General features: G+C 37.2%; 1 protein-coding gene across 1 annotated transcript in view; it reads left to right on the forward strand.

Moving 5' to 3' along the window:
* Window positions 1–9,983: 9,983 nt before the first annotated feature.
* Window positions 9,984–13,504, forward strand: part of dyrk4 (dual-specificity tyrosine-(Y)-phosphorylation regulated kinase 4) — a 49,114-nt gene continuing 45,593 nt past the window's right edge. The window contains exon 1 of the mRNA XM_015601648.3: window positions 9,984–10,130. Coding sequence (XP_015457134.2) covers window positions 10,083–10,130 — 48 coding nt within the window. The 5' untranslated portion in view covers window positions 9,984–10,082. The remainder of the gene's footprint in view (window positions 10,131–13,504) is intronic.

Genomic DNA, 13,504 nt, shown 5'->3' on the forward strand with positions numbered 1-13,504 from the left:
TCAAAAATAATAATGAAAGGTTGGGCTTTTAATACAGCCCTTGTATTTCCAATAAGCAAAGTAGGCATGCCATCAGCAGGTGTGAAAACAAGAATGAATTATTAAGTGGAGAAGACCCACTTTAATATGTATGAGGTGTCTGACTGCAGGTAGTCTGGCTCATTTGTTTACCACTTCAGTCTTTACAAACAGCCTATGTGCTGGTAGCAGTTAAATCACTGACGGCTTCCCCGGTGCCACATCAGTGCACAAAGGAAATCCTCCTATTGTTGAGGAACATTATTGATCTCGTGCCTTGTAAACTGATCCAGGTAATGGGAGAATTTTAGGAAATATTGTATATGAGCAGTTTAGTGACATAAATAATAAATGGACACATTTAGTATGTTGGTACAGTGGTATGATTATGATTTATAAAGGAAAATCATGAAAATTACCAGGGGTGCCCAAACTCTTTTATACCACTGTAGGTTTGCTTATAATGGGCAGTAGTGCCTCAGTCTCTAATTTCTGATTGCATTGGTTGAATTGGCTGAATGTTAGATATTTTACTATATACAAAATATAAGAATAACTTATTTCTGTGGGTCCTTGCATTCATTAGAATCAAGCAGCTGCAGCTTTGAAAAAGTGGTACATTTACAGTGCAATACTTTGGAGTTGATGGCCACTAGAGGTCAGGAGTTACTAATAGAATAACTACCTTCACTAAAAGGCCTAATCACTGCTCAGACATAAGGAACAATAACACTGTTGCAGATTCTTTTAGAAGAGTTTTGGGATCGGACTGCATTGGTTTATAGAAACATTAAATGTGTATATTATGTAATTTAAAAAATCTTACTCTAAAAGCTTATAAGAGAGAGAAGCTGGAGACTGTAAATTGTCTCAGCTGGAAATGGTACTCTGTGTTTATTTATATGGTTTTATTGCAGTCAGTTTAAAGTGTTCAGTAGTAAAACAAAGGTTAGGAGCCATTGTGCATGTTCACTGGACTGATTTACAAGGAACAAATGCTTCTCTGTAAGTTTGTGTATCCACGGGCTCTAAACTGGTGTGCCCTTTCTATCTGAGTCACTGGAGCCAAGTGTTAGGGGACTTAGTGGTAGTCAGTGGTAAACTGCTATTAGAAATCATTTTGAGTACAGTATATACAGTAAGGTTAAAGGTTAAAGAGCAATGATTAAACCCTAAACAATATTTTTTACCATTAATAGCTGATATAAAGCAGGGGTTGGCAATATGTGACCAGTTTTTCCGCCCGTTCTCGTTTTTCCACCAATTCTTGGGCTACCTATCTCCTTACAAGGCTCTTTTTTTCCCAGCTGTGTCTCAAATCACTAGTCGGGACAGATCTATTGCACTGCAACCCATTTATTTTTTCCCCTTTCTTGGGTTTACCTGCATTGAGATCAACTGTTCTGCAATTGGGTTCAACAACCCTCTGGGCTGTAGAGATACTAGTCTGTAGCACTCCATCCTATTACACTTCATTTTCCAAAACAGATTTTTTTTCTGGCTTGAAAAATATCTGTCCTGCAGCCACAATTAATCAATAATAACGCCCCCCTCCCTCCCGCCCCCACCATCTTAGCTCTCCCTCCTGTCCTGCCTCTAAACCCATACATCACCCAGTGCCCCTTCCAAACTAACCTCCCATTTTTTAGCCTTTTTCAAATTTGGGTGAAGTCAGTAAAAATCAGAGGGTTTAGTGCCACTTTAAATCAATAAATGTACTGTTGATTTAATACTGTTAGTTGATTTAACAGAGGCAAATTTACATAGTGGGTTTAGGCCTAATCTGAGTCTATGAAACTAGATCTAAATAATATTTTAATTTGAGTGTAATTTAGTCAAAGACTAGGTGTATATCATCCATGCTTATATTGACGCAAATGCACTTAGAGTATCATGGTAATATATGTGGTAAAGTGAGTTGAAATAACACCAATATGCTGTGCTTTTATAATAAGTATGTTGACAACATAAGCTTTGGGTTTTTTTGCCTGAAGAAAGAGAAATGCAGTGTTCTTGAATCGCTGACCTGCTTCAACAGAGAGATCAATGCCTGCATATCAGCTGTATTGACCGGCTTGCTCTGCATTCTCCACTAATTAGCTTTACCGCTGGATACTGCTGGTGAAAACAAGAAAGATGTGTAAAATCTATAAAAGAAACAAAGCCTGCATAGTGTGTGGTGATATAGTCTGTGTTGTCAAACATATTGGCCGACAGAATTCTATTTTAAATTAATATTTACCACATTTGGAAGGCAATGTATATCGTAGAAAACCTGTTTTAGAAAAATTATTTATTATATGTTCCATCTTACATAGTGCAGTGTATATTTTGCCACTTATTTAATTAAAAGAATAATAGAAATTGTGAAAACTGATGCACCATTTTAGGTAAAGCAGCAACCTCGAATCAAATGCTAACGCTAAACTCATCAGGGTCACTCGTCTAAGCATGTACATCTGTCATTTCTAATAAAAATCTGCTAAATGTTTGACAAAGTCCTCTAAAGACAGAGCAGTAATAGTGCTACAGTGACTGGGTTTGCTAATACATTTGAGCTACAGTTAATCCTGAAGTAACATTAAAATAAATATACTGCGACTTTTGATACATTCTGTTTTTAAGAGAGTTCAGTAATAGCTAAAAGTGTTTAACAAAACCCTTTTAAGATAGAACGGACAACATTTGCTATCTCCTAGCAAGCTACGCTACATGAATTTGCGTATTTACTTTAGCTAGTTGACTATAAATTAACTTTATAATAAGTAATGGCTGTGTAATGACCAGCTAGTTCATTACATGAGGTTCTACCACTTAAGCGCTTATTTAAAAGCATAATTTGAGCACGAGTTGTCCAGTGTATTAAGATGCTGCCACTAGGTTTCAGAGGATTGCTAGTTTGAATCCAGAGACATACGTTTCACTCCCAAGGTGATGTCAGCCAGTACAGGCATCTGTTAGCTGATGTATCAAAACCAGTTCTCTTTTATCCGAGTGCGCTGACTATCTAGTAATGCTACATCAGTGGCAGTTGGAAATGAGAATCCCTCCTAGTGTTTGGGGCATTACTAGTGATCGGGGGGAGTCCAAATGAGTATGATAGGTAATTGGTCTTCCAAATTGGTGAGAAGATGTGATAAAGTAAGAAGAAAAAAAAAGAGTTTACTTCTGGTTTGTAGAAGAGATGTTGAATAACTGTAGAGCAGATAAGTATCAACCAATACTCATCTCCACAGATGGAGTCTCTATATGAAACCTGAGTCATATCCTGCTAAAAGAGGAATTGACGTGGGTTCTTAAGTTGTTTTGCTCAAACAAATTACTGTTCCAATAACTGAGAGAAGGAGAGGCAGAAAAGACCTTGAGGCTTTTCGAGTCTCAGCGTCATCTCCACCACAGCGAGCTGCCATGGAAACTGTTGGCACTCGGGTGCAGAGGCTGGCTATGCTTTGTGTTCCTCTACTGGCGGAGTTTTTTTCCTCCGGCCTCCGCTGTCAGTAGCGTTGATTCTCTGAATGTGCTAAAAGAGTGGGCAGCGTACATCTGTTTACAGAGGGAACGCTCTCAGAGCTTAATCATCTCCTGCTAATGCGTTTCACATCTCTCTGATATGCTCTGAATAACATAAGCTATTCACACAGAACATCTACTCAATGTTGTTGGTTGAGAGAGTTACATAAGTTATGGTTACTGGTTGAATTATTGTTAAATCCTGTAAAACATAAAGGACTGTTTTTGGGGCCATATGTTTAATTATTTGCCCTTAAAAGTCATCACAGATTTTTTTTTCCTATTTTCTTCCCAATTTACTTGACCAATTACCCAACACACTCTTTAGGACTCCCCCTATCACTAGTGATGCCCCAACACCAGGAGGTTGAAGACTAGCACATGCCTCCTCCGACACATACAAAGCCAGCCACCGCCTCTTTCTGCACACTTGGACGAAAGCGCAGCGACTCGGGTCTGATACATCAGCTCACAGACGCCTTGTGCTGATCAACATCAACCTTCGGAGTGATGTAGGGTGAGAGTATCATCTACAAGCTCAGAGAAACCAAGGCCAATTTTGCTCGCTCATGGCTCCAGTAGCCAATGGCAAGCTACATGAACAGGATTTGAACCGGCGATCTGCTAATCATAGTGGCAGCGCCTTAGTCCACTGGACCACGCAGAGCCCTATAGATGATACATAGATTTAAGCCAAGGTATTATAAATAATGTATTATGGTGGATGCACAGTCATAATTAATATTGTAGTAAAATAGAAAGAGCTGTATAGAAATGAAGTTGGACTACTATACTTACTGTTCTGTAATTACTACTGTATTTAGGTATTAAAATGCTGTATCTGGAGTGCATCTTTACTTGTTACAATCATAAAAATGTTAGGAATCATTCTAAACCCACACTATTATTAATAGGAAAGCGATAGATGTTCTGCACTGTCATTGGGTTTGATGAAGCTGCTCATCATTGAGTGAATCAAGAGATCAAGCTGACCTTATAAGAAGATCTCTCTGCTCCCAAAGTGTTCCACCAGCGCTATTTTAATGGGGTGGACGCAAGACGTGAAAATAAACTGTTGATAGGGTATATGGTAGCAAAAAGCATCACTACACGCCTTGTGCAGGGTGTACGATAGGGCCTTCAGTCCCCAGTATTTGTCAGTAGTAATATTGAGAAATCCAATTCTTAGTTTCAAGAAAATGGCAGATAATTATAGATAGAGGTTATAGATTACCGACAAACAACAAAAAGAAATGTATTTGTAAAATAGGAACAGCTGAAAAAGTCTAAATTCTGTTTACTTAGATTCAGATTTATAGATACATAGTAATAATTTAGTAATATAGAACATTTGAAACATGAGTAAAATTAGCTCCATCCAGGCTGTATGTGAAAAATAAGCTGAGTTGCTACAGAGCCACCCAGAGGAACCTGCAGCTTAAAACTACACTGGAGCTTCACTGCAGGAAAGTGAATTTACTGTGTGAAAGCACCTGCAGCCAGCCCTCGCTGAGCTGCCAAGACCCCCACAGCGTGGATCTCAGCGAGACAGCCATTACCCTGATGATCTCCTCACCTGATAGTATCTGATCCCACTGAGGATACTCCAATTTAAGCTCAGCCATTTCACATTAACTCTGCTGTGTCCCACAGCTGCTCCTAGATGTAAAGCATGGTAGACAGTTTAAAGTGATAAAGAAGAATTCTCTCTCATCATTTACTGTTCTGTTTCAATTAGTGATGTACTGTTCATTATTTGCTTTAGGTTCATTTTGTGTTTTAAATAAAATATAATAACTAAACTACGTACATTTTGACATTTAAGGTCAGCAGTTAATATGTCTAACGTTTGTAAAATATGCCATTAAGTAAGCTATTTCTCTGAGTAAAGATCTTCTGGTGTTGGTTTACACTCCACAAAAAAAGCTTATTTTGTGGCCTCAGTGTTTGATCTATTGGTCACTATAATCTTGTGGCCAAATATGTATGCAGTGCTGAAAAAAAGTGTTTGCCCCTTAAAGACTTCTTTTGCTTGTTCTTTTTTGTCATACTTACATTTTAATATTAGACAAATTTACTAACCAGAGTAATAATTTTATTTATTAAGGGAAAAAAGCTATCCAAACAATCCTTGACCAGTGAAATAGTAAATCCCCCCCTCCCATTAATTCACTGTCCACAATCAGGCCTGATTACTTCCCGAACTGTATAATCAAGAAATAATTTATTATCTGACAACATAAAGCTGCTAAAAGATCTCAAATAGCAACACATTATGAATATCTGAAGAATCTTTAAAAAATTTAAAAACAGATGAGATTAAGATGAATCAACTAATCATTTATCAGTCTGGAAAAGGTTACAAATGTATCTCTAAAGCTTTGGGACTCCAGTAAATCACAGTAAGAGCTATTATTCACGAAACACTGGTGAACCTTATCAGGAGTGACCAGCCTACCGAAATTATTCCAAAAGGGCATGGACAACTCATCCAGGAGGTCACGAAAAAAAACTATAACAACATCTAAAAACTGTAGGCCTCACTTGCCTCAATTAAGGTCAGTGTTGATGATTTAATGATAACAAAGAGACTGGGTAAAAAATTTACCAATAGGAGAGATCCAAGGCAAAAAAAACATTGCTGACCAAAAATAACAAAAAAACAAAACAAAACAAAAAGTCCCATCTTACATTTGACAACAAACATCTTCTACATGTTAAACTAATACATAATTTCAGTAAAAGAACATCATACTGAACATAAAACATGGTGATGGTAGTGATCAGTGTGATTATCTGGTGCTGCTTTACTGCTGGAGGACCTGGACTAACTGTACTTGATGGAACCATGAATTCTGTTATATACCAAAAAATCCTAAAGGAAAATGCCTGTCCATCAGATCAAGCATACTTGGGTTCTGCAGCAGGACAATGACCCAAAGCTCACCAGCAAGTCCACCTCTGAATAGCTAAAAAAAAAATTAAGGTTTTGGAACAGGCCTTTCTTGCTGGAAAACCCTCTAATGTGGCTGAATTAAACAATTTTTAATTGAGACACCAAGAAGATTGGGCCGAAGTCCCTTGACAGCAGTGTGTTGAAGGAACTGGGAGCTGAATGTTCTGGGAGGAGAGTCAGACTGGATTGTAAGATATTAAATACTCTATAAAACGGTAATAAAAATGACACTATTAAACTGCATGTGCCGTTATATGAACTGCTACCAAAAATAAAGTGTTTATTTCAATTTTTATTACTGATGCTTATTTTATTTGAAGTGTGTGATCATAATATTTACACAAAAACACAAAAATCAGATATATGAGACTCAGCATTAAGAGATTTCTATTTGATTGGAGGCTAAAATAACCTGATTGGGACATCCCTACTCTAAAAAAAACATATCAGTGTTTGTATTTTGGCCACAGAATCAGCTGAGAAATTGAACTGATCTTCACTCGCTGCATCACTGGCACGTTGTGAATAAACGTGTTGGTTTGTGTCCAGTGAAACGTATCTGCCCAGGCACGGTACGGGCACTGCCAGCTCGGAGGGTGAACCCCAGCCAAAGCCCCTGTGCCCTTTTGTCCCCTTGTAGTTGATGAAGTGCTGTGTTTGTGTACAGAGGGGATAACAATAGAGCGAGAAGCAGGTTTCCCTGTCTGTAAGAGGCCGCTGTTATCTGCTCTATTGTTCCACTGGGTCGAGACACAGTGTCCCCCTGTTGGCACGCAGTGGACGGTGGACAGCTGGACGCTCCCTCAGTCTAACGAGGTGTAATTGGATTTGCAGGGTTACTGGGTGTACTGTGACCCTCCCTCCCACCTCCTTGTTCTTTTAATGAGAGCATGGCTTTGTTAGAGTGCATTACTATTGCCAACACACACACACACATGTAAAACACACAGACAGACAGACACACACACACACACACACCAATGAACACACCATTAGTTGAACCCTGTAATGTAATTGCTTGTGTGGAAAATATTGCATAAGAGTGGCTCACGTTTCCTGATATTGCCAGATTATGACATAACACCCGGGTAGCTTAGAAGCTCATGCTGGTTATGAACTTCTGAGTAATGCTTGTTTCTTTGTTTGTAAACACGTTCAGTGCCAGCTCATGAAAAAGCTCTTGTGTAACCATATTCACTCTATAGGGTGAGACCTGGGTCATGCTGGCGGAAGCAGTTTTCAGTGAACGCAGAGTGACGGCAGGCTAAACCCGTTATGCCTTCAACCAAATCTGCTCCTGCATGTGCTTCCATGTGACACGCCAGTTTTAATGAGATCCCTGGATGACATTTATTAGCATATGACAGGTTAGCCAACAACACTTCATATTACAGCTCATCTCAACTGCTATTTGCTTGGCTGGAATAAATAAAAAAACAGCAGCCGAACTGGATGTTTTGTGTATGTGAGTGGTGTCCTCTGGTTTAAGTCGTAATCTTACGTTTCAGATCATGATGTGCGAGCTTTTTATGTTTTTTATAGGGAACATAACCTTTCTTGATGTGTGTATGTGTCTATAAGTGTGTATGTGTGGGTATGTGTGTGTGTGTGCCATGTGCACTTGAACTATCTAGATGTGGGGATGACATAACAATTCTCAGCTTACCTGAGACACTCATTCACTCACTGTGTTCCAGCACCACGGACAGCAGCTGCAGAACATTAGGACAGTCGCCTGTCTTCACTGTGACCTTTCGCATCGTCAGCATTATAAATACCCGATTACGAATGGGTAGGTGGATGGCTCGCTGGCTGGATGGATGGATAGATGGATGAATGGAAAGATTAATAGATGGTAAATTATTAACATTTATATTAATATGGTCAAATGTTGATTTCGTATTTCTTTTGTTTTTGCTTTAAAACAAAATCATTGACATCTTTTAGTCTTGCTAAGTTTACAAAACCATTTCTAAGGCTTTGGGACACCAGTGAACCACAATGAGAAAACTTATTCACAAACAAAAAAAATCTTGCTATCTTTAAGAAACTCCTGAAGACTGAGCTCTTACTCTCCTAACACCTCTAACTAACTACCTTCCACTACCAGATCAGGAGAATCTCTCACTATCTTTAATAAACTCCTGAAGACAGAGCTCTTCAAAGAGCTCTTACTCTCCTAACACCTCTAACTAACTACCTTCCACTACCAGATCAGGAGAATCTCTCACTATCTTTAATGAACTTCTGAAGACAGAGCTATTCAAAGAGCACTTACTCTCCTAACACCTCTAACTAACTACCTTCTACTACCAGATCAGGAGAATCTCTCACTATCTTTAATGAACTCCTGAAGACAGAGCTCTTCAAAGAGCACTTACTCTCCTAACACCTCTAAAAACTAACCACTTCTAACCTCATTTCCTTCTTCCCCTCCTTCACTCCTTTATCCCATTATTTTCCTTTGACCTCCTTTAGGCCCTATGTAAAATGTGTTTTTACCTTTAAACTTCAATTACTCTATGCACATCACTATTGTAAGTCACTTTGGACAAAAGTGTCTGCCAAATGTAAATTGACAACTCATCCAGGAGGTCACAAAAGAACAGAGCAACATCTAAATAACTGCAGGCCTCACTTGCCTCAGTTAAGGTCAGAAAGAGACTAGGAAAAATGGTGTCCATGAAAGAATTCCAAGACAAAAAATTGCATCTAAAAGGTAACTTTTGTTGTAAATTTGCATTGGGTTAAATTAAGAGTTAAATTATGTGAATTGTTTAGAATATATGTGTCCTGTGAATTGGCCTGTGTCTGGAGTCTGGAGCATTATATGCTTTACAGATACATTACAATAAATGTCAAAGATTATATTGCATATGTGCTTAATAGTGCAAAGGGTAAAATATCTCAGGGTGTGCTGTTTAAAGCTTGATAGTTAATAAATACTGCATGTTTAAAGCTTTATGTTTCTATAAATGTCAGCCATCATATAGATTTGTGGAAAAATAAGATGGACAGCATGCTTATATTTAAGTTTAGAGCATCTATGCTTAAATAAAAACAGATTTCTTTATTTCATATACATGATATATATATATGGTATATATATTGTCCCACCCCTAATTTCTTAGGACAGCTCTGAGCTCAAACGTCTTTTCCTTAAAAAAAAGGAAGTTCTTCCTTTATTTAGAGCTGAAATTTTTGTTACTATCAAAATATTTTGTTTTTTTTTTCTAATCTGCAAGGTAAAATAGAGAGGGTGTAAGCCTCAGACACACACACACACACACACATACACACATGGATGGACACATGGATGCACACACAAATAAACACTCCAGCTATCCTGTATATAGTTGCCTGGATGCACCTGCTTCCATCACTCACTGACCCAGCCTCAGGTTGCTTCCTCCATCTTCGCCAAACATTTCAGCACCAGCTGCCTGGATCACTGGATAGGGCTCCATAACACACACACTCACACACTCACACACCCACAAACTCTCACACACTCTCCCCTGTCTGCCTGCTAGTTCCTGCGACACCTTAGAACAGATCTTCAGTTGCTTGCTGGTGGACGTCTCCAAAGGAAGTGAACATGGGCCCGTGGGTGGACTCGGATGCAAGAGAGAAGAGAAGAGAGGAGGTAAGACTACAGGAATGGGATGAAGACACAACAGTGTAGTATAATCATCCTTTATTTGGAGGATATTATAGAAAAAACACTTTTGCTTCCTTCAAGAACTTTCAGATTTTGAAAGTTTCTGAAGAACCATCAAATTTTAATTTCAAATGTATGAAACCAAGAGATGCTCTAAGTAGAGCTGCATCCATCTCTGAATGTTGTCAGTTGAACCAGATTTCCCCATTTATTAAGAATATTCAACTATTCATTCATGGTTTTTCCCCTTATATAAGTATCTAGTAATCAGACAACACACATTGCTTGAGTTTCTGTACTGATTTCTTTTTGAACATGTACATTATAACATATATAAATGTTTTAACATTTAAAAAGAGTAAAGGAGATGGTGGATATGATTAATGATCTGAATTGCAGCCTATCTTAATTGACAACATGTAATATCAGGCCATCATATGGATTTGTAAATAATGAGACAGATTAAAATTTTTATTTAATTTATATGTGTGTGTTTATTTAGCTTTTAACATTAAAATGCGTGTATAAATGATTAAAACAAACAAAACAGAAACAACTAATGTTTCTTATTTAACAGAATGCAAAGTTGTATTATTTTTAGATTAAAAGACAAATTATAGGCCTGAAATTGGTAAATCTGGCAATCTGTAGTTTCACCTACATTTAAATAATAATTTGTTGTTTATTAAGTGCCTGTACTTTTCCTTAAAATATGAACACATTTTAGCTGTAAACTAAGAAAAAACAGAAACTCTGAAAAAAAGAGACCCCTTAGAAATTATAAGTTTTTTTTTTTTTTTTTTTTCAAATTGGAATATAATCAAGCGAAAAATGGATGATCACAAATATTGATTTCTGAACTCTTTATGAATATGAACTTGTTTTCTTTGGATTATTTAAAGTCTGACAGCTCTGCATAGCTTTTTTTTATTTTCTCCAAATAAATGCTCTAAATGATAATATTTGAAATTTGGGGGAAATGTTGTCTGTAGTTTATAGAATAAAACATACAATGTTAATTTTACTCAAACATAAACCTATAAATAGCAAAATCAGAGAAACTGATTCAGAAACTGAAGTGCTCTCTTAATTTTTCCAAAGCTGTGTGTAATTTAAGTTGTAAAAGGGTTGATTTTTTGCCCAACCCATGGGGCTCAAACTGATATATATGGCTATATCTACTCACTCTTTTGAAGTGGTTTGCGGTGTTTCATGTTGTTAAACGATAAGCAGAATTAATTAATTTTACCCTGTTAAATTTCTTCTTTCGCACTTCAGGCTTTATTTTTCCGGATGTTTTATTGTTAGCTTAACCTAACACCCGCTCCATCTCAGCATCCCAGTTTAGTTTCTCTCAGTAGTGAAACACCAGCTGTTCAGTTGTCACACAGATTTTATTTTTAGCTTTTTTATTTATAATCTGAAAAAATGGGTTACTCCTGATTTAAAATGGCTCATTAAAAAGCCCTCGTCTGCTTGACTTGATGGATCTCAGTCTGTGGACTGGCTGGTATCCAAACTGATGATTTTAGACGTCAGCCTGGGACTGTTATTGGGACCCTTATTTTGAAGCATCTGGATCTGAGCTGGACAGACCGATGGCAGGGTATTTACTGTACAGGGCTTATTATTCATTAGCCGGTAAGCTGAGTGATGTGGGCTAAGGCACTGAAAACACAGAGGATCTCCAGGGACAGAGCCAGACACCAATCTCTCCAGCCTCTGTAGTCTGACTCATTTGAGGGCACATATCCCACATTTCTACATCCCTAAGCTCCACTTATGACATTTGATGAGTCATTAGCCATTTTTCTGTATTTTTAATTTACTGTATTTTTCATCTCCAGTTTTGTCTATTTTTTGCCATGCCTCTAAGACTGATGTTCTGATTGGCTGCCGTTTATAACCCAAAAAACAATGGGTTATAAACGGTTTATAAATGGTTTACAATTAGTTTATTAATCATTAATAATCAGTTATAACACATACGTAGGGCAACAATGGCCTGTTGTTTGCCAAATAGTGAACCCGCAGCCATCTATATTGTTGCCCTTTCTATGTATGTGTTATAACTGGTTATTAATGATTTTAAGGCATTTACAACCTAATTAGTAACATTAATAAACTAATTGTGAACCATTTATAAACCCTTTATAAAGGTAGTCTTATTTTAAAGTGGTATCCAAATGCTTAAATGGTCAATGTCTCTTGCTATTGAGTCACTGAGCTCTTTATTTGGATCACTATAATAATGCTGGACCTCCATTGGCTTAAAAAAAGCTTCAGTTCTTTAAAACATGGATTCCACAAGATGTTGAGAACATATGCTGACCATTTCTGCAGATTTTTGAGAAGCACCTTCAGCACTGTTCATCACATCCCAGCGGTGCTCTACTGGATTCAGATCTGGGAAGACCACTGAAGAACAGCTTTGTATGCAAAAGCTTTGTAAACACTGATTTATATGTTTATTTATTATTTTTATATACTCTCTATTTCCTCGTGTTTTTATATGTAACTAACCCCATGTCTTTTTCCTCTGATCATGTTCCATCAAAATGCAAAGTTTACTAATTGTAAGAAAATGAATAAAAAGATGTTAACAAAAGAACAGTTGAGCACTTTTGGTGAGCCTGTTTTCATCCAATGCAGCCTCAGGTTTCTGTTCTTAGCTGACAATATCTTGGATACACAGCTCTGAAAAAAAATAAGAGACCACTTAAAAATGATGAGTCTTTTTGATTTTACCAAATTAAAAAAAACTCTGGAATATAATCAAGAGGACGATGGATGATCACAAGCTATCAAAGCAACCAACCATGAAGTTATCCAAAAGCAGTGTGTAAGACTGGTGGAGGAGAACAAGATGCATCAAAACTTTGTTTAAAAACCAGGGTTATTCCACCAAATATTGATTTCTGAACTCTGAAACTTTATGAAAATGAACTTTTTTTTTTGCATTTGGGAGAAATATTGTCCATAGTTTATAGAATAAAACAACAGTGTTCAAAACTGTTGAACAGTGTTCAAATCGGAGAAACTGATTCAGAAACTAAAGTGATCTCTTATTTTTTTCCAAAGCTGCATATATAAGAGATACTGTAGCCTTTTTGTCAGCTCCGACCAGTTTGTATTGTAGTTTTTCTGTCCTGACTACAAATAGACAGAACCAATGTTATATGATAAAATATGTGAAACAAATATACATACCATACATAAAACATAATTACATATCTATGTTTATGCTGTTATTTTTTTATATTTATGAGGTTTATGTTTCCCTCTCAGCCAGCCTCAAAATGAATCTGTTTAATCAGTTAAATTACTGGAGTAAATTATGTTTAGATTTGAATTGATCT

The sequence above is a fragment of the Astyanax mexicanus genome, chromosome 10, assembly GCF_023375975.1.
Source record: "Astyanax mexicanus isolate ESR-SI-001 chromosome 10, AstMex3_surface, whole genome shotgun sequence".
In the NCBI taxonomy this organism is placed as follows: domain Eukaryota; kingdom Metazoa; phylum Chordata; class Actinopteri; order Characiformes; family Acestrorhamphidae; genus Astyanax; species Astyanax mexicanus.